The sequence below is a fragment of the Onychostoma macrolepis genome, chromosome 10 (genome assembly GCF_012432095.1).
Source record: "Onychostoma macrolepis isolate SWU-2019 chromosome 10, ASM1243209v1, whole genome shotgun sequence".
In the NCBI taxonomy this organism is placed as follows: Eukaryota; Metazoa; Chordata; class Actinopteri; order Cypriniformes; family Cyprinidae; genus Onychostoma; species Onychostoma macrolepis.
The window spans coordinates 21,217,714-21,245,568 of NC_081164.1; the positions used below are offsets into that span (position 1 = coordinate 21,217,714).

The 27,855-nt window shown below is 36.4% G+C and overlaps 2 protein-coding genes and 1 long non-coding RNA gene across 3 annotated transcripts; all 3 read left to right on the plus strand.

Moving 5' to 3' along the window:
- Positions 1-4,482: 4,482 nt before the first annotated feature.
- dbnla (drebrin-like a) lies at positions 4,483-12,153 on the plus strand. Its single transcript, XM_058789437.1, has 15 exons — positions 4,483-4,892; positions 5,219-5,274; positions 5,438-5,550; positions 5,900-5,974; positions 6,063-6,209; positions 6,307-6,384; positions 6,475-6,630; positions 8,772-8,822; positions 8,919-8,993; positions 9,722-9,830; positions 9,948-10,124; positions 10,643-10,705; positions 10,784-10,896; positions 11,035-11,119; positions 11,818-12,153. Exons 1-15 carry the CDS (start codon positions 4,810-4,812, stop codon positions 11,952-11,954), a joined length of 1,518 nt encoding a protein of 505 aa, XP_058645420.1. The 5' UTR covers positions 4,483-4,809; the 3' UTR covers positions 11,955-12,153.
- A 3,569-nt stretch (positions 12,154-15,722) lies between these two features.
- Positions 15,723-18,033, plus strand: LOC131548241 (cytochrome c oxidase subunit 5B, mitochondrial). The gene is made up of 4 exons (XM_058789390.1): positions 15,723-15,880; positions 16,242-16,312; positions 17,519-17,618; positions 17,708-18,033. The coding sequence occupies exons 1-4, from the start codon at positions 15,784-15,786 to the stop codon at positions 17,818-17,820; spliced, it is 381 nt and encodes a 126-aa protein (XP_058645373.1). The 5' UTR covers positions 15,723-15,783; the 3' UTR covers positions 17,821-18,033.
- A 5,306-nt stretch (positions 18,034-23,339) lies between these two features.
- LOC131547702 (uncharacterized) lies at positions 23,340-27,743 on the plus strand. Its single transcript, XR_009272987.1, has 4 exons — positions 23,340-23,563; positions 24,827-25,214; positions 27,269-27,402; positions 27,498-27,743. It is a non-coding gene; the product is annotated as an uncharacterized LOC131547702 (long non-coding RNA).
- The last annotated feature ends 112 nt before the right edge of the window (positions 27,744-27,855 follow it).

A 27,855-nucleotide genomic window follows, 5' to 3' on the forward strand; every position in this document is an offset into this window, starting at 1 on the left:
TAATATAATATAATTTTTTAATTGTGCCACTTAACATTTAAAAGCAAAATATTTATTTCGGGGAGAAATATGACCTGGATAGTTTTTCACGAGATCGTTTGTAAAGACAGCAGTAAGGCTATTTTATCATGTTATCAAATATCACCACGCTACCAAATCATATTCTTTACGAAATTTATGAGATTCGCTCATGCAAAACATTTGCATTCATGCGAGCATCCAGTTTTCGTGTTAAACTGACAATAATCACAATGCACATGAAATATTTGAACCTCAAAAGTGAAAAAGCGAGAAAGTGAAACCCGATTACAGTTTCAAGGACAGGCAATTAATTTTGATTACGAGGGATTGGCCTCAAGGGAGAAATCTCAGAGATCTGTGAGGCACATGGCTTAGTAATGCTGAGTGTATGTGTGTGTGTGTGTGGAGAGAGAAAGACTGGGGGTTGATCGTAAACTCAAACCTTGACACCAGCCTAACCATGACACAGGAGCCGCGGCCCTCCCAGCCCAGCGGCCGGGCCCTCGGGGCCCCGCTCCCATTACGATCTCGCACTCAATTGTCTGCTGTGTGTGAGAGGGCTCAGGGGGCAGATGCACTCTATATCATACCTGTCAACAGGCGCGCTTAGCACAGCCCTGCGTGCAGGAACACACACACACACACGGCCGGGGCTGCAACACGACACCGAGCGCCAAACTGGGTCATCTTAGCCAGAGACAAAGACTCTGGAGCTGACAGCAGGAGTTGAAATCTGGCCAAAAGGCATTGGCAGTGCCATATCATGAACAGTCGGACGCTGGGAGGGGTCATAACAATACCCCTGACCGCTCTGTGAAAAAGAAAAAGTGTTACTCAAATCACGTAAATAGGAATCTTCTATTGAAACTCTCACTGTACGCTGAGAGGCGCAGGTTCCCCTTTCACATCGAACTCAGCACTGCCAATCATCTGTTTTGTGCCTTTGTGTGAGAAAATCTGTGATTAATTCATTCATGGTCTTGGCTCAAACTGCACATGCGGTCACAGAAAATAGCTGGATTTAATTGCATGCATATGATTTTCTCTGGCAGATTAATTAATGTGGTTGAAATTTTGAGGTAGGCCCATACTCTGATTCGAATCCTTTGAGAAGACTGAAGTGCTGAGTTCATTTGTTTCAAATGTAGTGTAAAATAATATAAATTTGGAGACCACATGGGCAAAACATGCGATTCCCTCAAATTTCTTTTTATAATATGGCATCTTAAGATTTTTTCCTTTACAATCTATTTCTTTTTTCTCCATTTTGTTATAATAAGCTGATTGCATAACAAGTCTTAAAGCATGAGCGGAATGAGGGGACAAAATCATGAGAACAGCGACATCGTGTGGTCAGTCTAATAACTGCCACTATTGTTTTAGCCCTGAGTGACATGAATAGAATAGAATAGAATATAATAGAATACAATACAATACAATACAATACAATACATGCAGGTTGTTAAAACAATCAAAAAGGTACAATAATAATGTAACTTATAAAAGCATTTGCAGCTTCAGTCTGGGAACTTCAAGGAAAAACTCTTGAATTGTTTTTGATTTATGGAATAATTGAAATCTGGCATCTGTACAACATGGAGCAGCCATTATCTATAATTGCATTCAGGGGCAGTTCTCAGGTGAGTAGATATCCGGGCTTAGCTCAAAGACATCCATGTATGTGTCAGAATACATGTGATACACTTATTTAAAAATAAATATATATATATATATATATATATATATATATATATATATTTATTTATTTATTTATTTATATCAAGAAGAACACCAAAACCATAAAAAGAACACATAAACCATATATTGTTGCAGTCATGTATTTGCTGTCTTCTTGTTTGATCAGTTAAAGTGTTTCTATCTTCTTTTTATTCAGTTACAGAGATAGCCGGATGCCTTTGTCCTCATAGATAGGCTATGTATACCACATTTAACCGCTCCAGACCGCAGTGAGCAGCCATTTAACGGCAGACTAACATCAGGAATTACAACAGTTTGCATATGTGCTTCCCACTTGTTAAGGGACCAAAAGTAATGGGACAATTGGCTTCTCAGCTGTTCCATGGCCAGGTGTGTGTTATTCCCTCATTATCCCAATTACAATGAGCAGATAAAAGGTCCAGAGTTCATTTCAAGTGTGCTATTTGCATTTGGAATCGGTTGCTGTCAAGATGAGATCCAAAGAGCTGTCACTATCAGTGAAGCAAGCCATCATTAGGCTGAAAAAACAAAACAAACCCATCAGAGAGATAGCAAAAACATTAGGCGTGGCCAAAACAACTGTTTGGAACATTCTTAAAAAGAAGGAACGCAACGGTGAGCTCAGCCACACCAAAAGACCCGGAAGACCACGGAAAACAACTGTGGTGGATGACCGAAGAATTCTTTCCCTGGTGAAGAAAACACCCTTCACAACAGTTGGCCAGATCAAGAACACTCTCCAGGAGGTAGGTGTATGTGTGTCAAAGTCAACAATCAAGAGAAGACTTCACTAGAGTGAATACAGAGGGTTCACCACAAGATGTAAACCATTGGTGAGCCTCAAAAACAGGAAGGCCAGATTAGAGTTTGCCAAACGACATCTAAAAAAGCCTTCACAGTTCTGGAACAACATCCTATGGACAGATGAGACCAAGATCAACTTGTACCAGAGTGATGAGAAGAGTATGGAGAAGGAAAGGAACTGCTCATGATCCTAAGCATCAGTGAAGCGTGGTGGTAGTGTCATGGCGTGGGCATGTATGGCTGCCAGTGGAACTGGTTCTCTTGTATTTATTGATGATGTGACTGCTGACAAAAGCAGCAGGATGAATTCTGAAGTGTTTCGGCAATATTATCTGCTCCTATTCAGCCAAATGCTTCAGAACTCATTGGACGGTGCTTCACAGTGCAGATGGACAATGACCCAAAGCATACTGCAAAAGCAACCAAAGAGTTTTTGAAGGGAAAGTGGACTGTTATGCAATGGCCAAGTCAATCACCTGACCTGAATCTGATTGAGCATGCATTTCACTTGCTGAAGACAAAACTGAAGGGAAAATGCCCCAAGAACAAGCAGGAACTGAAGACGGTTGCAGTAGAGGCCTGGCAGAGCATCACCAGGGATGAAACCCAGCGTCTGGTGATGTCTATGCATTCCAGACTTCAGGCTGTAATTGACTGCAAAGGATTTGCAACCAAGTATTAAAAAGTGAAAGTTTGATTTATGATTATTATTCTGTCCCATTACTTTTGGTCCCTTAACAAGTGAGAGGCACATATGCAAACTGTTGTAATTCCTACACCGTTCACCTGATTTGGATGTAAATACCCTCAAATTAAAGCTGACAGTCTGCAGTTAAAGCACATCTTGTTCGTTTCATGAAATCCAATTGTGGTGGTGTATAGAGCCAAAAATGTTAGAATTGTGTCGATGTCCCAATATTTATGGACCTGACTGTACATACAAGTATTTAAAATATGTAACAAATGAAGAAACAAGTTTAAAATGTTGCTCTTTTTACACTGACTATCACTCTACAACAAATTCTAAAATATTTATTACTGATAAATTTAACATTCACTTCAATGGTATTGACTTTTATTTATAAACCTCATACTTTTTTCACGTATTTTTGTTAATATCATAAAACCAGCGAGCTAAGCCAGTAGTAGTGCTGACAGTGTCGTGTAAACTTGGCTCCTTTGGAAGGCCTAAATGTCAACAAAGAAGCATGTGAAAACAAAATTTCATTGTAACCTAACCATTCGCTTAAGTAAAACAAATGAAATCGGGGGAAATCTCATTATGAAATGTTTTTTCAAATATTTTTTTTGCAATTTGCCAAGATAACAGTCTTTCCTACAATGCCTGATGAGTTTGGAGATCACCTGACAAGATCAGAGGCCATTTTTCTCCAGAATGCAGCACAGTAGGCTATAACTTGCAAAATATGTTGCATTTGGGCACTAAATTCACTTTAGCAGGAAGCTTGAATGAATGTTTCACTTGTATTTCAGATCGTCCAGTTTCTCTTGCTCTGTCAAGTCTATACAAACTCTGAAGCAAGGCTTAAGCATTGTATTATATTTAGCTTTTAAAGTGATAACAAAAAAATGCGATTTTACTAGTCCAACTAGTTCCCTTGTGGCCGTACGGGCGGCCCGCCCTTGATCATTAGCTACTAACTTGCGATTCGCGAACAAATGGTTCTTTTGAACAGTGATTCAATCCAAACGATTGTTTGCGAAATTACTTTTGGTTTTAATGGTGAAGCTGTGAAGTCTGAACAACACTGCCGCTCATACTGTTAAGAACAGGCTAATGGGCGAACAATATCACAACTTGACACACACACACACACACAAATGAAATAATATGGCGCGCGTGCAATACTTTTAACTAAAACGTATCAGTGAATCATTTGAACTGATTCAATGAAAGCTGTCCGAACAAACCGATTCGCTAAAATGATTCAATGCTAATATACTGATGGTAGAAAGACAGAAACATTTTCTCTGTAATATATTTCGTAATATATTTTAACAACACGTAATATTTTCTATATTTGTTCCCTTAACAAATATTTAAGGGATATTTGACTGCATGGAAAATGCACGTTCTCTCTCTCTTCCTTGTTTCAATTCCCCCAAAACTCGCCGAACCAGATTTCACGGGACAGGTGCCTTTTTAAAACGGCAGAAGACGGTCCGCTGAAAGAGGAAGACAGGGTTATGATTATATCTCCATTAAAAGTTCTCCACAAGTTTGTGCAAGCTTCATGACCCACTATGGCAGTGAACTTGAGTAAAAACGGACCCGCGCTTACAGACGCTTATAATGAAGTGGTGAACGGCAGAACGGCCACAAACTGGTAAGACAGCTACAAATCATCATACTACAACATAGTCTGCTATCGAAAATGGATGAATGAGTGATATTTTCTAAGAGTAATTAGAAATTTTAACGTACTAAATTCATAAAATGTCGCTTCAAATGAGGTATTTCTTTTTAACAGAACATGCAAATCACTTTTCAAGAAATCCAGGTAGCATGTCAAAAGGGAATTAATGGTTACTTGTTTAATCTGTGGATGATTTTGCACGTTATAGATGTTTATTGTCATTTGTAGTGGTTATCTTCAGTCATTTTGTAACAGAAGGATCCTACATACAAGTAAATCTTATTTGTTGATTATAGGGTGTTGTTCACCTATGAAGGAAACAGTAATGACATTCGGGTTGCAGGGAAGGGAGGTGAGTGAATTTAAATAAGATATTAAAGAATGCAGGTAAGAGTGCCAATGGAGTGAAGTCATTCTTTCTCTCTTGTTTTTTTGTTTTTTTTATTGTCCTATTAGATGAGTCAGCAGCAGTTACAATTACAAATGCTTTTGTGTTTTCTCTGAATGTGCCATAGATGGTGGGCTTGAAGAAATGGTGGAGGAACTGAACAGCGGCAAAATCATGTACGCCTTCTGTAAAGTGATGGACCCCAGCTCTGGAGTTCCCAAGTTTGTGCTCATCAACTGGGTACGAATTGACAAAAATGTCCAAAACCAAATGTACTGATGAGAACTAGCCTACTTTATTATGTAAAGTGAAAAAAATACAAATTCTGTCAAGCTCATGTTTGCTCAACCTCATGATCCAAACTAGACAAATTAAGATTTAAAAGAAACTTGAGAAGTTTCTGTCCCTCCATTGAAATTCCAGGGAAGATCCAAAAAGGTCATAAAGGCACCATAAAATAATCATATTAATCTTATAAAGCGACAGTATCTCTTTGCATTACTTGGATTAAACTACTTGATTCAGATGGAACTATCCCTCTCTCAACTTCTGTTTTACAAATCATCTTTATACTATTATTTGGTTTCAGACTGGCGAGGGAGTCAAGGATGTTAGAAAGGGTGTCTGTGCCAATCATGTGCATTCAATGGCCAATTTTCTGAGGGTGAGTGTAAGACGCAGCTTTCATTTTGTAGTTACAGTAGGGTCATGTCATTTCATTCACAACATTTTGAATGTGTATTTTGTGAAAGGGTGCCCATGTGACCATCAACGCTCGATCAGATGATGATGTTGAACCTGCTGCCATCATGGAGAAGGTGTCCAAGGGCTCGGGCGTCAACTACAAAAGCCACAAAGAATCAAAGCAGAACAATAATTATGAACCTCCAGGACGTGTGGTGAGAGAAGCGATGAATTATGCCTATACATCATGTTTATAGAGGCTTTGAATGTCTGCATGTTTGCCTTCTTATTCCAGTGTCTTTGTTCCCACAGGGTTCTGTTTATAAAAAGGTCAGTGCTTTAGCTGAACTCCAAAGTACGGATAGAGACAACTTCTGGGCTCAGGCTGAGGTGAGGAAACGCTACGGTAAAACACAATGCTTTTATCTCCTCATCTGCTCTTTGTTGTCTTGACACGTTCTCTTCCATCTCCTTTATCAGCAAGATGAAAAGACTCGCCGGCAGGAGGAGCACAGGAAGGCAAATGAGGAGAGGCAGCATCTGGAGAAAGAACTGAAGGAGCGGGATGCTCGAGAGGCAGAAGAGCGAGAACAAAGGCGGAGGGAGAAAGAGAAAGAGATCTACCAACAGAGGCGAGTGATTTCGTGTCTGTCCTATATATATCAACAAAACAGCATATACACTACCATTCAAAAATTTGGGACCGGAAATATATTTATACTCTTAATCAGCAAGGACACATTAATCTGATCAAAAGTGAGAGCAAAGACTAATGTTACGAAAGGTTTGTTTTTCAAATAATGCTGTTCTTTTGAACTTTCAATGAATCATCAAAAATGATTTTCCACAAAATATTAAGCAGCACAACTGTTTTCAACAGTTTTCTTGAGCAGAAAATCAGCATATTAGTATGATTTCTTAAAGATCATGTGACACTGAACACTGGAGTAATGATGCTGAAAATTCAGCTTTGCGTCAGAGGAATAAATTACATTTTAAAACCAAATGAATTTGCAAATGAATCAAATGAATGCAGCCTTACTGAGCATAAGAGAGCTCTTTCAAAAACATTAAAAAGCTTACTGTGCTGAAACTTTTGAACGGTGGTGTATATAGTTGTAAAGTTGCTTTGGCTATACAGTCATGGCCAAAAATATCGGCACCCTTGGTAAATATGAACAAAGAAGGCTGTGAAAATTAATCTGCATTGTTAATCCTTTTGATCTTTTATTTTAAAAATTCACAAAAATCTAACCTTTCATTGGATAATAAGAATTTAAAATGGGGGGAAATATCATTATGAAATAAATGTTTTTCTCTAATACACATTGGCCACAATTAACGGCACCCTTTTATTCAATACTTTTTGAAACCTCCATTTGCCAGTTTAACAGCTCTAAATGTTCTCCTATAATGCCTGATGAGGTTAGAGAACACCTGACAAGAGATCAAGAGACCATTCCTTCATCCAGAATCACTCCAGACCCTTTAGATTCCCAGCTCCATGTTGGTGCTTCTTCTCTTCAGTTCACTCATTTTCTATAGGGTTCAGGTCAGAGGACTGGAATGGCCAGCAGAAGCTTGGTTTTGTGCTCAGTGACCCATTTTTGTGTTGTTTTTGAGGTTTGTGTTTGGATTATTGTACGGTTGGAAGATCCAAACATGGTCCATTATAAGATTTCTAACAGAGTAAGTCACTTATTGATTTTTTATCTGTTGGTATTTGATAGAATCCATGATGCCATGTGTCTAAACAAGATGTCCAGGACCTCCAGCAGAAATATAGGCCCACAACATCAAAAATACAGCAGTATATTTCATTGTACACATGGGGTACTTTCTATCCCTTTGTTCACCAAACCCATCTTGAGTGTTTGCTGCTAAAAAGCTCATTTTTTAGTTTCATCTGACCATAGAAGCCAGTCCCATCTGAAGTTCCAGTCGTGTCTGATAACTGAATATGCTGGAGTTTGTTTTTGGATGAGCGAGGAGAATTTTTCTTGAAACCCTCCCAAACAACATGTGGTGATGTAGGTGCTGTTTGGCAATTTTTTTAAAGGTTTTCTGACCCCGAGACTCAACTATTTTCTGCAATTCTCCAGCTGAGGTCCTTGAAGAGTCTTTAGACACTCAAACTCTCCTCCTGGCCATGCATTAGGACGATATAAACACATGTCCTCTTCCAGGCAGATTCGTAACATTTTCTGTTGATTGGAAATTCTTAATTATTGTCCTGATGGTGTAAATGGGAATTTTCACTGCTCTAGCTCTTTTCTTAAAGCCACTTCACTAATTTGTGAAGCTCAATTATCTTTTGCTGCACATCAGAAATATATTCTTTGTTTTTTCTCATTGTGATGGATGATTAAGGGAATTTGGGCTTTGTTTTCCCTCCTATTTATATTTCTGTGAAACAGGAAGCCATGGCTGGATAATTTCATGTTCATAATCACCCTGGAGTGCTCAAAATTGTGAATATGAATGGGAATATACTTCAGATATTTTACGCATAAGAATTTCTAGGGGTGCCAATAATTGTGTCCAACGTGTATTTGAGAAAAACATTTATTTCATAATGATATTTCCCCATTTTAAATTCTTATTATCTAATGAAAGGTTAGATTTTTGTTAATTTTTAAAATAAAAGATCAAAAGGATTAACAATGCGGATTAATTTTCACAGCCTTCTTTGATCATATTTACCAAGGGTGCCGATATTTTTGGCCATGACTGTATGTGTCTGTTAAATAGCTTCCTCCTTGGTGTCTCACAGGCAGTTTGAAAAGAAACAAGAGGCAGAGAATAAAGAACAGGAGCAGAGAAAATTGGTAAAATGATGACTTTCCTTCAATACATCTGAACATTATAAAACCATATTTAATATATCATGTTAGTCACCCTTGATTGCCTCACTTCTTGTTAAGGAGAAAGAGCAGAAGGAACAGCAGTCTCCTGTCAAAGCAGGAATACTGCGATCTGAGTCTGTGCAGAAGGCCAATGTGAGTTCACCTTTGATGAGTCAAAATAAATACAGTACAACAGTGAGCGCCCACATCGACAGTGTCCTTGGGTCTCAAAGTATATTTCCCATTGATTTTCTCCATAGAGATTTCAAAAAACTCTTTAGTAAAGAGTTATAAGCCATATACAAAACCTCAGAGATGAATCACTGGTTTAAAGTAAAAAGTATATGAAAATCAGACCATTTTTATATGATCAAATGAAATACGCTTCCCGCAAAGCATTGGGAATTATGTAATAAAATATTAAACAATTGTATAATATAAAAATATTGACTTCTTGTGCCAGGTTGTAAGTTACATGATTATTCAGAAATCATTCTAATATGCTGATTTGCTGCTCAAGAAAAATTTAAACAGTTGTGCTGCTAAATATTATTGTAGTACATTCAAATCATATATTTTTTTGTGGTACATTCAAACCATGACACCTTTTTTTCAGGATTCATTGATGAATAGAAATAGTTAAAAAGAACAGCTTTTATTTCAAATAGAAATAATTTACTTTACTGTCACTTTTGATGAATTTTTCATAGCCTTGCTGAATTAAAGTATTCATTTCTTTCACAAAAAAATAAATGGGATCTTACTTCTGGAATCCTAGTGTTTTCCTCTGTTGTATGTTGAAGAGTAAGAAAGAAAGGCCATAAAAGAAATGAAAAGACATAAAAAATAGGCATATTCTGTCATATTCTACCTTTTTTCAGGAGGCAGCATCAATCATCTCTCAGCGTTCCATCAATCCCAGAGAGCTGTTCATGCAGAAGGAGAGAAGTTTGGCCAACAGTGCAGCGCCTTCTTCAGCCACCCGGCCGGGTAAAAAAAACTCCCGTCCAACAATTCATCAACTTCTGACAAACCTCATATATAAAACATGCGCACAGTCCCAAGCCTTTTATCCCCAAATTCAGAAATTCATGTCTTTTCCCTCAGGTCAACTGAGAAGCCCATTTTTTTCCCAGCAAGCAGTCAGTGCAGAAAACCCTCCCAATGAAAGCAGGTCTCAGCCCTTATCTCCAGTCCGCCCTGCGGCAGCCGCCTCGGTTTCACATGTACCAGCTCCAGTCTCTCCTGTGCACGAAACTCCGGCTTTCCCAGTAGAAAAGGAAGGTGAATAAAAGCAGCAATCCCTTTTGTTTCTGTGGTTTGACATTATATGTGACCCTGGACCACAAAACCAGTCTTAAGTCGCTGGGGTATATTTGTAGCAATAGCCAAAAATACATTGTATGGGTCAAAATTATCGATTTTTCTTTTATGCCAAAAATCATTAGGATATTAAGTAAAGATCATGCTCCATGAAGATATTTTGTAAATTTCTTACCGTAAATGTATCAAAACTTAATTTTTGATTAGTAATATGCATTGCTAAGAACTTAATTTGTACAACTTTAAAGGTGATTTTCTCAGTATTTAGATTTTTATGCACCCTCAGATTCCAGATTTTCAAATAGTTGTATAAATATTGTCCTATCCTAACAAACCATACATCAATGGAAAGCGTATTTATTCAGCTTTCAGATGATGTATAAATATCAAATTCGAAAAATTGACACTTAAGACTGGTTTTGTCATCCAGGGTCACATATATCAGTTAAATAATAAGTTGCTTTATTTCTGTCTTTCAGACCCCTTCTCTGATGATCCATTTGTACCTGAACAAGCCGAGGGTTCTGAAGATGAATGGGATGGTATGTTTTCTCACTGTGATGCTTATTAACGTCAGTCAGTGTTATAATTATGCCTGAAATCTGATTTACTGTGTGCAGATTCAGGTGAGGAGGGATTGAGCCCTGATGCCGGGAAGCAGCAAAATTATGATGTAAACAACATCTACACGAATGTCCCCTCACATGACAGTCTCTATGTGAACGTTAACCAGGTTGGTACCTTGTCATGTCATCCAAACATTATTAGGACATATTTTTCAGTAATAATAATACTTCAGCAGGGTATAAAATATTATGTACTGTAGATTTTGGTGTCACATAAATACCATTATTTATCATATAATTTGTAGGATTTCCAAACCCATGCTGGTGAAGAAGAGGCGACGGGCGAAAACCAGAACATCTGCGCAAGAGCACTATATGACTACCAAGCTTGTGAGTGGTTTAATGTTTTATCTAAGATATTTTATTTTTATCATAAATTAATCATATATAAATATTTAAAAGTTGAATTAATTTAAATATTATAAAATTTTATATATATATATATATATATATATATATATATGTAACCCTGGACCACAAAACCAGTCTTAAGTCGCTGGGGTCTATTTGTAGCAATAGCCAAAAATACATTGTATGGGTCAAAATTATCCATTTTTCTTTTATGCCAAAAATCATTAGGATATTAAGTAAAGATCATGTTCCATGAAGATATTTTGTAAATTTCCTATATTAAAACGTATTTTTTGATTAGTGATATGCTTTGCTAAGAATTCATTTGGACAACTTATTTTTTTGCACCCTCAGATTCCAGATTTTCAAATAGTTGTATCTCGGTTAAATATTGTCCTGTCATAACAAACCATACATCAATGGAAAGCTTATTTATTCTTTCAGACGATGTATAAATCTCAATTTCAAAAAATTGACCCTTATGACTGGTTTTGTGGTCCAGGGTCACATATTTAAAATTCATGTTAACTGTAAAGCTAGGCCCAATTAACCCAAACATTTTTATTAAATGTTATTTAGAAAATAAATTACTTTACTGTATCTTTTTTAATCAATGAAGATGTGGTAATAAAAACATCAATTCATGCATTGTATTTTCTTCTTTGTTGGGAATTTAGCGGATGACACAGAGATCACCTTTGACCCGGATGATATTATCACAGGGATCGAGATGATAGATGAGGGCTGGTGGAGAGGTTACAGTCCTGACGGTCACTATGGAATGTTTCCTGCTAATTATGTTGAGCTTCTTTAAGTCTTCAGTAACCAATCAGATGCAATATCATGTGACAAAATGATTGTGTGTGTGTGTGTGTGTGTGTGTTTTTAGTGTGCCTTAATGATGTTACCGGGTGTTTGGAAAATTTGCTTTCTTACTGTATCCAAATAATGTTCAATAAACATTTTTACGTCCTTTTCATGTTGATTCAAATATGCCAACCAAACAAAGCATTGAAAATAAACACCAGCATTTTAATAAATGAAAATATTCACATACTTAGATTCCTGAAAACACATGCATTCTCACAAAACACTTATTCATTACCTTCCTCGCATACATTTACCATGGTAACTACAGTTTAGAGTAAAATTAGTTATTAAAAAGTACAGTACTGAATGATTTCCATATTAATGTATGGTATTTACAAGGTAGTTTGTACAAAATAGGTAACACGTTTCATTTTAAGGTGTCTTGTTGCACGTTATGTACTTACTATTATAATAAGAAATATAGCTGCAAGCAGCGATTACCGGGGTTCGAGCCTTAAGGCGGTACAATTGCAGGGTCTAGGTCAACCTGGACGCATAGCCGACAGTTAAACACATTGAAAATGGACAATAGGCTCACAGACACAGACACACACACACACACACGCACGCACGCACGCACACACACACACATACATAGAAATGAAACTGTTAAACTATCATATGAATAATCAATAAGCATTCTTACACACACACACTCACACAAGGACATACATGCACACATTTTGTTGCAGACATAGATATTTGCAATAAATGATAGCTGACAAAACTCATTGCAAGTCTTCTCTTTTAAGAGTTTATGTCATTTTCAGGTTTCATTATAATCATAATCTGTCATAATTGTAAAACTGATATGTCTGTATGAACAAAATGGTAAAGTTTAACAAAATGTGATTTTAAATGTTAGAACTGTGATTTCATAGTGTCTCCATTAGCAAGATATGAACAGTTCTGTTTTAGAGTTTAATAAGTCCATTAGTGGTCTTCCGCTGCCATCTAGTGGTTATAAATAGCTATTTCTCATACAACACTGTTTTGAACCTTTATAACTATTATAGTGGTATTTTTTGCCAAATAACACATACTCACAAACATGAAAAGGTTAAATTGTTATATTAATCCTCAATAAGCATGCTTACAGAAACAGACACACACATACAAAGACATACATGCACACACATTTTGTTGCAGATATAGATATTTGAAATAAATGATAGGTGACAATAGTTTTGCAAGTCTTCTTTTTAAGAGTCTATATTTCTCTGTGATCATAGTATGGCAAAATTTTAAAACTGACATGACAAAATGGTAAACTTGAATTAAATTTGATTTTAAATGTTATAACAGTGATTTTATAATATCTCCCTGAGAAATGCCATGAACAGTTCTGTTTGAGAGCTTAATAAGCCCATTAGTGGTCTTCCGCTGCCATCTAGTGGTTATAAATAGCAATTTCTCATACAACACTGTGTTTTCGGGTATTCTGGGTATATTTGGCTACACCCTTTTATTAATGACCCCGTTACAGCTGACCAAGTGACAAAATTCAACATTTTTTCTATAATTATTGATCTAGACACTCCAGAGAACATTACTATAGTGATTTGATCAAGATCGAGCAAGAAACTCGATCAAGAAACAAGACACTTTCCTGTAGCTCAAATAGTAGAAGCATGGCGCTAGCAACGCCAAGATCATGGGTTCGATTCCCAGGGAAAGCAAGAGCTGATAAAATGTAAAAACTGAAACTTGAATGCAATGTAAGTCGCTTAAAGTCGCTTTAAATGCATAAAATGTAAAATGTAAATGTAAACCAGGGACTAGTTCACAAAAGTAGGTTTCTAACATAATTGTGAATATTTAATGAATGATTTGATTGACAACATTAGTCCAAGAGGCAAAGTTGTTCAGAATGAGGAGATCTATCACATGATATGAAGATCTAGTGATTGTGTGAATATATGAACACGTTCTACAGTTTGAGGTCATTTTACATAGAAATCTTGTGTTTTTGAGGCCTCTTTAACTGTTATAGCGCCACCTATGGTCCGATCTCCATGAAACTTTGCATGGTTGTTAAGAGTCATGTGACACATGTTGTCAACAAGTTTCGTAAAGTTTTGAGTTTTCGTTTAGGTTTTATAGGCTTTTAGGTCTATTTGGCCAGGCCCATTTATTAAATGTCCTCGTTAAAGCTAACTGAAGGACAAAATTCAACATTTTTTCGATAATTATTGATCTAGAGAGTCCAGAGAATATTACTATAGTGGTTTGGTCCCGATCGGGCAAAAAACCAGGGACTAGTTCGCAAAAGTAGGTTTTTAACATATTTCTGAATAATTAACGAACAATTTGATTGACAGCAATGGTTCTTGAGGCAAAGTTGCTCATCATGAGGAGATCTATCAAATAATATGCATATTGTGTGGATATATTAAACGCCACGTGATTACAGAGCCAAAAAACTCGTTAGCGCCAACTAGTGGCCGATCTCTTTCAAAATTCTTACAGACCTTTAGGGCCGTGAGTCGAACATGTCCAATGAGTTTCGTTCCGATCGACCTCCGTTAACCTTGTCAAATAGCTGTTTAAATTTGTTTGGCCAATGGCGGCCATGTTTTTTGAGATACGCAAATGACCTCATATACACTCGTGCACCTTCGGACCAAGACGCTGCATACCAATTTTCAAGTCGATCGAACTAACGGTTACCTAGCAATAGTTTTCTCGATCTTACAGCGCCACCAAGTGGTAAATTTATGCAATTTTTTTTAATTCGACCAAAGATTGCGCTCATACACAAGTGTATCAAGTTTGGTGAGAATATCTCATTTCGTTCAGGAGTTATAGCCTTTTTCGTAAAATTGGTCGTCGACTTTCGCACGTTTTGGTCCCCCATTCCGACAGTGAGTGGAAATTTCAACTTTTTTTTGATAATTATTGATATTCACTGTCCATAGAACATTTCTGCACTGGTTTGGTTCCGATCGGGCGAAAAACCTAGGACTAGTTCGCAAAAGTAGGTTTTGGATTTCGCTCAATTTTGCGGAAAAACGAGACCTCGTAGACCCCAAATCACAGTGACCGTTTTAAATTGGCCCGGACCCAAGGATTCCAAAAATGTTAAATTTTTGAGTCTACGTCAGGCGTTTTAGAAGTTATTAGCATTTTCGCGCTTTGGATCGCTGTAGCGCCACCTATTGGCCAATTGGGCTGAGAATTTGATACGATCTTCACAGACTGAGGTCTACCATCTGACCAAGTTTCAAGTTTCTACGACTTACGGTTTGGGCTGCACGATTCGTTTTAGGGCAGAATAATAATAATAATAATAATAAAAATCCTAACAATTACAATAGGGTTTCTAGCACTTCGTGCTCGAACCCCTAATTAATTATGCATTATTACATGCAAGTAACCCTATGCCAAACCCTAACCATATAGTAAATACACAATAACAAGGACACCTTAAAATATAGTGTAACCCAAAATACTTACCAAAACCATGAAATGTCAAAAAAATAAAAACAGGTAATCATGCATCATCTAATAATGAACAAATAACTAATGAAAGATTTTGTTTTAAGGAAATCTCAAATTATTTATAGAATTTTACATCAGAAACAATAATGGTCGCTAAAGTAACAATTAGAATGGAACGTTTTTGTAACTAAAGCTTTTTCAACATTCTCTTCACATCAGAGGGTATGGAATACATAGGCTGCTGACGTCTAACTCACGCGACGCGATGGTTACATAAACGCCTCTTCGACGTCATCAACCCGATTCTGGCAGTTTTTGGGGAAGAGGAAGATATGGCCGCAAGGTTACTGTTGAGAAGCGCCGTCCGGGCCGCTGTGACCCGCAGGGCCTCTCCAGCGGTCGCCCTGAGCAGAGGGATGGCGGCGGGAGGTCAGTCTTTTATCACGGGGTGTTTTTAATGATCGAAACGCGCCGCAGCATCATTTAAGAGGCGGTTTGAACGCGTGCCAAGGACGCGATGCCTTCCGCGGAGGTCGATGCGCTTACCGCATCGGCAGTCTAAATGGGAAAAAATATGCTTAAACATAATTTCTCATGGGATATTTTACGAGATTGTGTTGTTTTAGAGTTTTAATGTGGCTTGTTGAGATATATTGGTTTGGTTTTAAAAAGAAAATAACAAATACGTTATGTTGACTATTAGCATATAGGCTAGTCTACAGAAATAGACTCTGAATTGCTGACCGGAATGAGAATTGATAAAGTCTTTTAATTGTAATTTTTCACACAGGTATGCCCACTGATGAGGAGCAGGCAACTGGACTCGAGAAGAAGATTATGAACGCTATGAAAACAGGCGCAGTATGTATTCTGATCTGTTAGAAAGCTGTCAAACTAAATGTTTATGCTTACATCAAACAAGGACAAATTCACCAAATGCTGTCATTATTTGCTTCCCCTCATGTTGATCCAAACCTGCACGCTGTTAAATTTCCTCTCAAAGAGTGATTTTTGAAAAATATATATATTTTTTTCCCCATAAAACAACTTCAAATTCTCCAAAATAGAAAAAGTTGTCGAGGCTGCATGTTAAATTTAATGTCAATGTCATTGTGAAATTACATTATGGTTCTCACTTGCAGAAAGCCATTGTGACCAGATGTCATTAATGTCAAACTTAATGGGTGCCATATTTGTATAACACATCTTTGAGTTTTTTTACAACGGTGTTCCAAAAAATATACCATCCTTCCCCACAACTTACCCCAGACAGGTTAAATCAATCAATCAATCAATAAAAAAGAAAATATTATACACTTCTTACATTCCATAACTTCACACATCTAAAGCATCTTCAATATTAACGGGTGCCATATTTGAGATAAAAATGCATACATGAATTTTGAACATAAAAAGATAATAAAATAAATGTATTTTCCTGTTATGGAAACGAGCTGCACAAAGGTTCATTTTTGTGTGTGTGCTCCACCAAAAATACAGGTTTGGAATGATTCAATGACACAATTTTCATTTTTTGGTGATCTACTCGTTGATGTTTATGCATTTTGGACATGCTTTTATTTGAAGCAACTACATTTCAGCTACATTTTAGTAGATGATACTTTCCCTGGGAATCGAACCTGTGACCTTGCTGTTGCCAGTGATATGATCTACAGGAATTTTAGTCCAATAAAGGACATTTTTGAATTCCAGGATATGCATATTATTAAGTCATGATCTCCCTGGGAATTAAACCTATGACCTTGTTGATGCCAACAACATTGGTTCTTTAATAGACATTTCAAACGAATTCCAGTGCATACATTTTATTAGGTCATTGTTTCTTTCCCTGGCAATCGAACCCATTACCTTGGCATTGCCAAAAACATGCTATACAGGTTTTCTAATGCTTTCAAGGACATTTCAAATGAATTCCAGGATATACGTTGCATTTGCCTGGGAATCGAACCTATGACCTTGGTGTTACAGGGATTCTAGTCCTTTAAAAGACATTTTAAACAGACTCTCTAAATCGACTGACTGATTTCACATTCTTCCATCTCCCAGGATCCTTACAACTTGCTGAAGCCCAAGGAGTATGCAGGGTCAAAGTCGGACCCCCATCTTGTACCGTCCATCACCAACAAAAGAATCGTTGGCTGTGTCTGTGAGTTAAAACTCTTGATTCTAGGTACTTGATATCGTGGTTCATTTTGTTAGAGGTTGTATTAAGCACATGTCAATGTGTCTGTCCAGGTGAGGAGGACAACACCGCTGTGGTTTGGTTCTGGCTCCATGAGGGTGAAGCCCAGCGCTGTCCTTCATGTGGCTCTCATTACAAGCTAGTGCCTCATGAGCTTCCTCACTGATTCTGCTGCCTCCATCACAGCGTCGCATCCCAGAATTCCAGAGACGTCTTGACCTCATTCATTTGTCTTTTTGCAAAGAAGTTCGGGTGATGTAACCTGTCCTCCTGGTGTGGGACACAATATTTTAACAATTCCTTAAAAAAAACAGTTAAATTATTGGAGTGTACGTTTTGCATTTGGTCTGGTTACACCTAATAAACATGCTTACTCTGATTTTGACTCTTGTGGTTTAATTCAGGTTCATTAAATTCTGGTTGAAAATCTGGACATTATTGACAGAAATTGTTTCTCATGACCTTAAACATTTTTTATTTAATGCTTGAAATGAGTTTTGAAGACAAACATAAATTGTGCCATATGTATGAATTTCTTTACAAACCTAATATTTTAATTTGAATAATGGTTTTCAATGTGGAAAATAGTAATAAAATTTGTCCAAGCCAGTGTTATTTTATTATTATTTATCTACTATTAGTATAAGTTCATTTTGAATTGGCTTTTATTTTAATGTCACTTTTCATTCTAAATTTACTTTGTCATTTCGTAGTAGTGTAGTAATTTCATTCTGTGCTTTTTTTTCTTTTTTTATATTTCTATAATTTAGCTTTAATTCATTTTTCAACTTTAGTAATTCCAACATTTAGCTTTTTAATTCCATCATTTCAAAATAAAAGTTTTCCAATTTAGCTATAATTTATTTTGTTTCAATAAATAAAAAGTATTTTAATTTTCAAATTTACATTTTTTTTTTGCGTGAATAACATGGTCCAAACTTTTGACTGCCATTTTAGATCAATTTCGTGTAAAATGTATTTTTTGACCTTGATGTCCCCTTGATGAATGATGCTTTTCTATTTGTATTGCAGTTCTATAATTTGGAAAGGTTGATGTTGTTTCATGACTTATAGCTTTAATTTATTTTTTGTGTTTTTATGAAATGGCCTAAGTCCTTTCACATGTGGTTTGCCATTAAGGTGTCCAAACTCTCAGTAGGATGTTCATCTGTTTGTTTCTGTATTTGCGCTTTCTTCCTGTGTCCACAAGGGGTCATTTGTTTTTAAGAATGAGAAATAAAGCCTTTGGGAAGAATGCAAGCATAGGTGCCATGAAGCAAGATTATGCTCTCACTTTATTATTTCTGTGTTGCCTTAAATGTCAAATATGTAACATACAACTACAGTATTTTATTAAATAAACTGCTTTATGTGTGTGATAATATTGTGAAAAGTCTTTATAAAATTTACTCTCTCTCTCTCCATATTAGTTCATACAGTGTCTTATAGTCCCCAGTTTAAAAAAATAAAATAAAATCTTCTACTCCAATTGACAATTCAACAATATATTGTGTTTCAAGTGTTAAATATATTTTAACACTTTATTTTCAATATTATTTTTATCTTAGTGCCAATTATTCAGGTAATTAAAATGCAGATTGCACATTATCAATTTGTGATATCTGTAATTCAAGGCTAATATTCTCTCTTTTAGAATGGCTGAGCAAATTGGCTTTTTTGTCTGCTCTTCATATGACAAAAAAAAAAAAAAGACATTTTAGTCTTGATTGCCTAATGTTATTAGCATAATGGAATTCATCTCCTGTTTACTGCACTTACCTACAGTATGTTAATCGTTTCATAAGCATTGCAGGCACACATCACTTTGTTTATCGCTTTGAAAGTCATTATAATCAATGCATCAAGAGATTTTTTCACCAATGTGAAAAATGCCCTTAGCGGGTCATTTATGCCTCCTGTGTGTTTTTTTTTTTTCATTTCACTGACAAGAAAAACTGAAAGTGAGATGTTATGTGCAATTTGCACATAATTGCCAACATTTGCTGAGGCAGACTGTGAAAGCGAGAAAATGCAACACAGAGACATTTGAGGGAGATCTTATTTCCTGTGCATTGCTCAATTGAGCTGTTAGACATTGTGAAGAAAAATTTCACTGCATTGTTTTCTTTCCCACAAGAGTATCTTCCAGAACTGGCAGTCATTTATATTGGCAGTAGATGAGATTGTTTCTTCATCAGAACAAATTTGGAGAAATTTAGCATTACATTACTTGATCACCAATGGATCCTCTGCAGTGAATGGGTGCCGTCAGAATGAGAGTCCAAACAGCTGATAAAATAATCACAATAATCCACAAGTAACCCACATGACCCAACATCTTCTGAAGTGAAAAGCTGTGTTTGTAAGAAAAGAAATCTATCATTAGGGTATTTTAACTTTAAATCCATAGTAACACTTCCTCCAGTGAAAAAGTAAGAATCAAACTCATCTTGGATGATCCGAGGGTGAGGAAATTTTCTGCAAATGATCATTTTTGGGTGAACTGTTCCTTTAAGTGGGTTTAAAAACTTGCTTACTTTTGCACACAGAATTACATCTTATTTTAGGGTGAAATATAACAATGTCACTGAACTGTACAAAAAGAGGTTGTTGAGAAAAGTTCAAAGTCAAGGCACCATGATGCACTGAGATTTTTCAGTTCACTCAACAACTGTCTTAATAAATTATTCATGCTGCAATGCATGCTGGGTGCTCACAAACCCTTAGCAAACCAGCAACTGTTTTGTTTGTTCAGACCTCGCAGACAACTCTCAGACAACAACCAGACTTGTTAGGACAATATTTGGGAGAACACTGTTTGTCTAACATGTGTTTTTATGTAGATTATATGCAAAGTAATTCTTCGGCTGCATTGGAATGACAATGGAGCTACAGCTTGCTACATACTTGACAGTATATACTGTATACTGCCAACTGTTTTAAAATAGTAAGTGAAACAGTATGCATTACTCCACCCTAAATGTTTTTAATAGTAACATTCTACATTATCACATGACCACACTACATTTGTTACATGACCTCATCATAATGTATGTGATTGATCCAGCAATTAGCTAGTTATTTTCATTTCTTTTATCATTTATTTTTGGGTATTGTTTGTGTAAATGTCATAACATCCATGGCCCAATGAAATAACGACTCAGAAAGGTCAATGGAAATGGAAGGTCAAGTCGAGTGCACTGCATTGTGGGATATAGTATGCGTCTGGTCTGAAATTATAAAAATAATCCCAGTAGGGATAAGCGTTATAAGATGTTGATATTTGGTTACATTTCAGTTGCAATGTCAATTCAACGTCTAATGTCAATGTTATTTTGGTGTCCAATAGGTTATTTTTAGGTTGTGTAACCAAAATCCAACATTAAGTCAACATCAAATTGGCGCCAAATACTGACATCAACTCGATTTTCATTCTCAAATGCAACGTCTGCCCAAACGTCAACCTGACGTTATATTGACATCCTGTGACTGCTGGGAGTGGACTTACTGTTTCCAAGATCCTGAAGTGCACATCTGATGGACACTTTCCAATGAGGCCACAAAAGAGGAACTGTGAATTTCATTGAATCGACGCAACTGACACTGGTCATGACAATGACTACATGATGGAAGTATGTACATCACTAATTCTTATTATATAGAACATATGCTGCATCCGAAATCGAATACTTCCCCATTATATAGTATGCAAAAGACAGCATGCCAAAAGCGTAGTATGTTGGAATTCATAGTATTTGAAAAGCAGTAGGCGAAAAGTACCTGGATGACCTATTACTTCTGAAGTGCGCATTCAATGGACACACTGGATACTATCCCATGAGGCCATGGGAAAGGATTTAAGAACGGCAGTGAAGTGATGCAATTCAAATGTATTATACTCAAACAGTATGTGATTTTTTTTATATAGTTGTTTAGAAATTACTTATTCAACAAAAGAACCTCAAACAGTATGTAGCCTAATTTTATTGCACAGCACACTTTGCATTTTAGTAAATGTATGTTATTTCATTTGAGTACTTGAGTACAATATCCCACAATTTGCTTACTATGCACTGTAGCCTACACTATTTCTATTGCGCAAAGAAAACCAAAATAACAACTTTATTCAACAATTTGTCTCCTCCTATATAGCGTCATTTTGGAGAGTATCACATATGTAGCTGCGTTTATATTCAGATCAAAGCATAAACAACGTAAACAACGTATCCATGTACATACGTTGCATACATTGTGATCATTTTCATTATTTTTGTTTTCTTTGTGCACAAAAAGTATTCTCGTAGCTTCGTAAAATTACAGTTGAACCACTGACATCACATGGATTATTTTAACGATGTCCTTGCTACGTTTCTGAGCCTTGATCGTGTTAGGACCCTTGCTGTCTGGGAGGGTCAGAGAGCTCTCGGATTTCATCAAAAATATCTTAATCTGTGTTCCGAAGACGAACGAAGGTCTTACAGGTTTGGAACGATATGAGGGTGAGTAATTAATGACAGAATTTTCATTTTTGGGCGAAATATCCCTTTAAAGTTAGACTTATTTTTTTAAGTGTATGAAAGGATCTCGAGGTTAGAAGTGAACTCTCTTCCGTTTGTCCTTTTAGTGGCATCATCTACATAATGTGACCGTCCTTGCAGCGAATAGCGTTCCAATGACACGTAATGAAAGCGATGAGAGCTGTAATGAGATAGATGAGGACGTTTTGCCCCCTCTGTAGCGGGCTGCCCATCACATCTGGCTAAAGATGATTGAATAATACCGCTCAGTACTCCAGAGGGCCTGCTGCATGTTCCCGCGCAAAATGTCTGAAAAAAAGCCAAAGCTCTGGGCGATCCAAGCATGGTGTAAGATTACAGAGAGGTGAAGATAAAATGATGTGACATACATTTAATGTCCTTCCCTTCTCTTTGAAATATTTTTTAACGAGAGCTTGGCTTTAATTAATCTCAGAGAGAACAGAGAGAAAGTGTTGCGCGATATATTGGCATTCTAACACAGAGAAAAAGCATCTATGTCACCGACGAGGAAGCATTAGTCATGTCTAGCCTTTCACAACTGCGTAACCAAGGTTGTTCTTTGTGATTCGAGCAACTGCGTTCAATATGATGACGGTAATGTTATATAATAGTGCTTCCAGAGCCATCCTAACAACAGGTGCACGGTCTCACAGAGAATACATGTGTTTCCTGAGGATACTGTGACTGGATGTTACATGTCCTCAGATATACACTGTTCTTGATAGGCTAGACCTCTTTGAGTTATTAATATTTTAACAGCTGTATTGTTTTCAAGCCAAAAAAAGGGCTCTCGGTGTGCTATGCACAAGTCATCTCTGCTTTTCAATTCTCCACTCCTGTTCTGCATTTCTCAGCGGGCTGGGAAAACAACTGTGGAAGGGGAGAATTTTAAAGAGGGATGAATTTAAATGTACTCGAGGAGACCAGCCAAAGACATTTGGCAGGTGGGGTCCGTCACACAGGGGCAGGAGAGACGCACAACGCATCTCAGGACAATAGTCTATGATTAGCACTGTGCTTATCTGCGCAACGCCGTCTGCCATTAGTGTGCTGCAGGGGCGCTGTCTCCATAGCAACCAATCTGCCTGAAGTCCAGACCCCAGTTGTGCTTGTCAAAGATCCACTCAGAAACCTCTATTCACCGTTTTCTGCCTTGAAAGCCCATTTAAGGTGATTATGACCGTTGTAGGGGGTAGGGGTGATCGCATGGATCTCAACGTGGCTGTAAAACCTCACATTGACTTGATCTGTTTGCAGAAGATTAATTAGCCTGTGTGACCCTCGCACAAACGCTTGGACGTGAACCTTACTCTTAGTCTGACACCTGCCACTTGATATTTTCAGACCCGGCGATGAACGTAAGGTGGAATTGTGAGTGAATTTCTCCACTGACTCATGTTTTCGACAAAATCAAAAAGGCAAGAGGTTTATAAGCGGTGATAATTCAATCGCCGTGTTTGCTACTGCTAAAATGTAGGGTTAGTGACTTGAACAAACCCTTATGCACAAGTATTAAACTTCGGCATGTAGCTCAACCCACAACATTTATGCTATGGACACGAATGCATCCTCAGATCATGCGGCTTCTTGAGGAGAATGATGTGCTATTGGTTTTTAAACCTATCCGATGTATGATTTTAACCTGGCAGACCCATAGCCTTAGAGCCCTGAGGCATATCTAGAGACCACAACATTACAGAGACGTTTGGCACCCTGAGCAAGTACTCAGAACACCATAGCAACAGCATAGCAAAATGTTACAATCACACAGAACATGTGAGTAAGCATGTAGCAACTTCATAGCAGATTACTGGTAGATTACTTGCAAATTGTAGTCCATTACTAATTCCAAATAACATGACAAAAATTGTAGTTAGTAGCGTAATTCATTACATTACATGTTTAAAGTAATGTAATCGGACTACTTTTTCAGTCGTTTTAGATTACTTTTGACCTTTGCACCTTTAAATTACAGTAAATTACTTTAGATTACTTTTGACCTTTGTACCTTTAAATTATCATAATTAATTACTTAGCAATGCCTTACACTACTAATTAACTGAACGGATAGACACTTCTCTTTTCAATCTAAAATTGCATATATAAATTCTTCTCAAACTGACTAAAATCTGAGAAGGTTGCATTAAAAACATGTGTTTTAACATTAGATGATAAATTTAGATGTTAAATCCACTATTGTTTTATATAGAATTGTGCTATGGTCTATTTGATGCAATTATATCATAAGTAACTGTATTAAATTACAAAAATAAAAGTAATCCCTTACTTTTTCAAGAGAAAAGTAATTAAATTACACCAATTAATTACATAGTATTGCAATACATCCACACTGTAAAAAAAAAAAAAAGTTGAACCAGCTTCAGCAGATTTTTGAGTTTTCTCAACTTGTCGTTTTAAGTTCATACAACAAAAATTTGAGAATCTCCCACAAAAATAAATTGAGCAAACTCAAAAATCTGCTGAAGCTTTTTAAGTTGGCTCAACATTTTTATTTTTTTTACAGTGCAGCACTGTTTTAGCTAATGCCGTTTAGAAGGCACACGGTCATCACACACTGTTCATGTCTATTCTTGCTGCGCGTTCATTGTTTCATCTCTTTGTATTCCTGCCCAGATCTCGACAGCACGGCTGTGGTGCAGGCTGATGCTTGACTTGCACCCTGGTTGAATCATCTCAAATTAAAGCACATTCTACTCGGATGCTCCGAAAATGAGGATTATCAAATGCAGACTCACAGCCTGTCTCCTGCTCTGAGGGCACCTGGGTCTTTTTGTAAGCAACTTTGCTCAGGGTGAGCCTATTCAGACACATCTGGTCTGCTGAGGAGTTCTGATAAAGACTAGTGTGATTTCAAAAGGAGATAAAACCCCTGAAAATTGCAGTGCGCTGAAAGACTCGGCAGCCCTCTTTACCCCAGGGTGGCATCAGCCCAGGCACCCGCTGTCACGCCATTATGACAGGAGATTCTTTATAATTGCCCATTCCACAAATGGCAGATAAGGTGTGTGATATAAATTGATCAGACAACTTGAAGTTTCACTGGTAGAGAAAGAATTTCTTCACATTTACATTTGATGGAAAACATTTCAGGCCATTCACTGCTCTCTAACTTTTCAAAACTTCTTTAATTGGCAATTTAAATCCTAAATCTAATGATAATATTCTATATTGAAATATACTTGTTAAATTGTCACCTACAACCTGTAACTCATTAATTTATGTTGAAGCATTTTACTTTAAATGTAAAAAGAAAAAAAAAGTACAAAATGCATTTATTATGAGTTTATCATGTCATTTTTCCACACAATTGCTTTAATAAAAATATTAACTTGTAGTAAAATGTTCATTTGTTGACTAATAATATTAACAAACTAATAATAATATTGTTATGTAAATTATATTTTATTAAAAAGACTAAAAGTTAATCCTGTTGCTATCACATTTTCCCCTTTTATAGTATATTGAAACATTCCATAAATAAAATACAATTATAATGACATCATCCTCTCTAGTTTTACAATTTAAAATCTCTTCTTTTATATATAGTATATATATACATAGACAAACATACAGATATACACTGTAATAAAAAATAAAAACGTTGAGACAACTAAGATTTTTGAGTTTGCTCAACTTATTTTTGTTGGAGATTCTCAAATTTTTGTTGTATGAACTCAAAAAAATCTGCTGAAGCTGGTTGCTTTAAAATTTTAAGCTAGCTCAACTTTTTTTTTTTTTTTTGTGTACTGTCGGTATATCGATTTTTAATGTTTTTGAAAGAAGAGTACTATGTTCTGCATTTATTTTAGTAAAAATACAGTATAATAAAATAAAGTAACAGTAATATTTATTATATTTTAAAATTTAAATTATTCTTGCAAATTACAATTTAAATGCCACAATTTTAAATGCAATTTAAAACATTAACTTACTGGTCTTGTTGACTGAGCATTAGCTTGAAGAAAGAATAACGTCATTGTGATTTTATGATATGCTTTTATTTATGGAATATTAAATTACTTTTTAAATGGGAAATATGATGGCAACATGGTTGACTTTTAGTCTATTATTTAATAATAATATATTGTTCTAATTAAAATCTTAATACTTTATATACAGAGACATAATACATGCCAATGCATTTCAATTTTGTTAAAAATGTTAACTGACCAATTTGTGGTATTTACTTTAAATGTTTTAAAAAATACAAAAATGAAAAAAAAGTGTTTACTAAGAGTTTATTGTTTAATTAGTTAAAATATTAACTCATATTAATTTGTTGATTAAATATGCAATTTGTACTCTTTTTAGAAGCTTGCTTCATCATGATATCCAAGAAGTCAAATATATGTGCTCACTGAGCTGAGAAAAAAGTCAGCCTTATAATTTCAGCTTTGCTGTCAGATAGGGTCAACAGAAAGACCATTTCTTTGTGGCTAATTTGAATGCTACATTTTTATTGAGAGCACACTTGAGCACTTGCTGACCTTTTCTTTGAAGAGGTTAAATGAATTCTACATGAATGATCACATTAAGAGGGAAATAAGAAGGGAATTAACTTTTAAAGAGATAGTTCACACAAAAATGAAAATTCTGTTATCATTTGCTCACCCTCATGTCATTCCATAACTGTATAACATTCTTTAGTCAGTGGAATGTAAGAAAAAAGAAGAAGAAGATATTTTAGGAAATGTCTCACTAATGTTTTTATCCAAACAATGGAAGTCAATGGGCACCAAAAGTGGTTACCAGCATCTTGAACATATGACAAACATATTGTTTGATAGGATGGCATATTCATTTTTGGGTACTTAAAGCCATTGCTTCTGGTCAAAATATGAGTCCATAATCCATGATCATGCTTCCTCCAGTGAAAAAAAGTGTTGTCTCCTCACATCAAAATCCACTAACAGTTTTGGACTGTTTTAGCATGTAATAGCAATAATTTCTCTCTTGATTCGGACTAGATGACTTTTCCACTGAAGAAAGCAATATTATGCATGGTGGACACTTTTGAAGTTAATTACTTGTGGATCATTGTGATGTTTTTATCAGCTGTTTGGACTCTCATTCTGACGGCACCCATTCACTGCAGAGGATCCATTGGTGAGCAAGTGATGTAATGCTAAATTTCTCCAAATCTGTTCTGATGGAAAAACAAACTCATCTACATCTTGGATGGCCTGAGGGTGAGTACATTTTTGGCAAATTTTCATTTTTGGCTGAACTATTGCCTTAAGGTTACAGTACATGTATAAAGTGAGGTGGGTTAAATTGTGTACAGTTGTGACCTCATCAGCTGGCACCGTTGGTTGCTAATGTCGTATTTGTGTCGGTGTGACACCATGGGACAAGTGTGCCAGGGCTGGATCCCCTCCCACTCCACTGGCAAGCAATCTTCCATCATCTTCTGCCATCTGGCCTTTGATTAGATCACCACAGTTATTCTTTTTTATTACAGTCTTTCCTTTCCTACTGAGCCTGAATGCAACTACCATCTTTTTTTATATCCCCTTTGAGATGATTTTGTCCAGCACGACGGGACTGTTAATCTACTGGCTGAGCTTGTGTATAAAACCTGTGAAATAAATCATGTGGCTTAGTGTGACATCTGACAGATGCAAGCGACTTTGAATGCTTTT

Coding starts and splice junctions, on each gene's coding strand:
- dbnla (XM_058789437.1), top strand. CDS start 4,810: ATGGCAGTGAACTTGAGTAAAAACGGACCCGCGCTTACAGACGCTTAT. Junction 5,551..5,899: donor AGTTTGTGCTCATCAACTGG/GTACGAATTGAC, acceptor ATTTGGTTTCAG/ACTGGCGAGGGAGTCAAGGA. Junction 10,706..10,783: donor TTCTGAAGATGAATGGGATG/GTATGTTTTCTC, acceptor TACTGTGTGCAG/ATTCAGGTGAGGAGGGATTG.
- LOC131548241 (XM_058789390.1), top strand. CDS start 15,784: ATGGCCGCAAGGTTACTGTTGAGAAGCGCCGTCCGGGCCGCTGTGACC. Junction 16,313..17,518: donor ACGCTATGAAAACAGGCGCA/GTATGTATTCTG, acceptor TCCATCTCCCAG/GATCCTTACAACTTGCTGAA. Junction 17,619..17,707: donor AAGAATCGTTGGCTGTGTCT/GTGAGTTAAAAC, acceptor GTGTCTGTCCAG/GTGAGGAGGACAACACCGCT.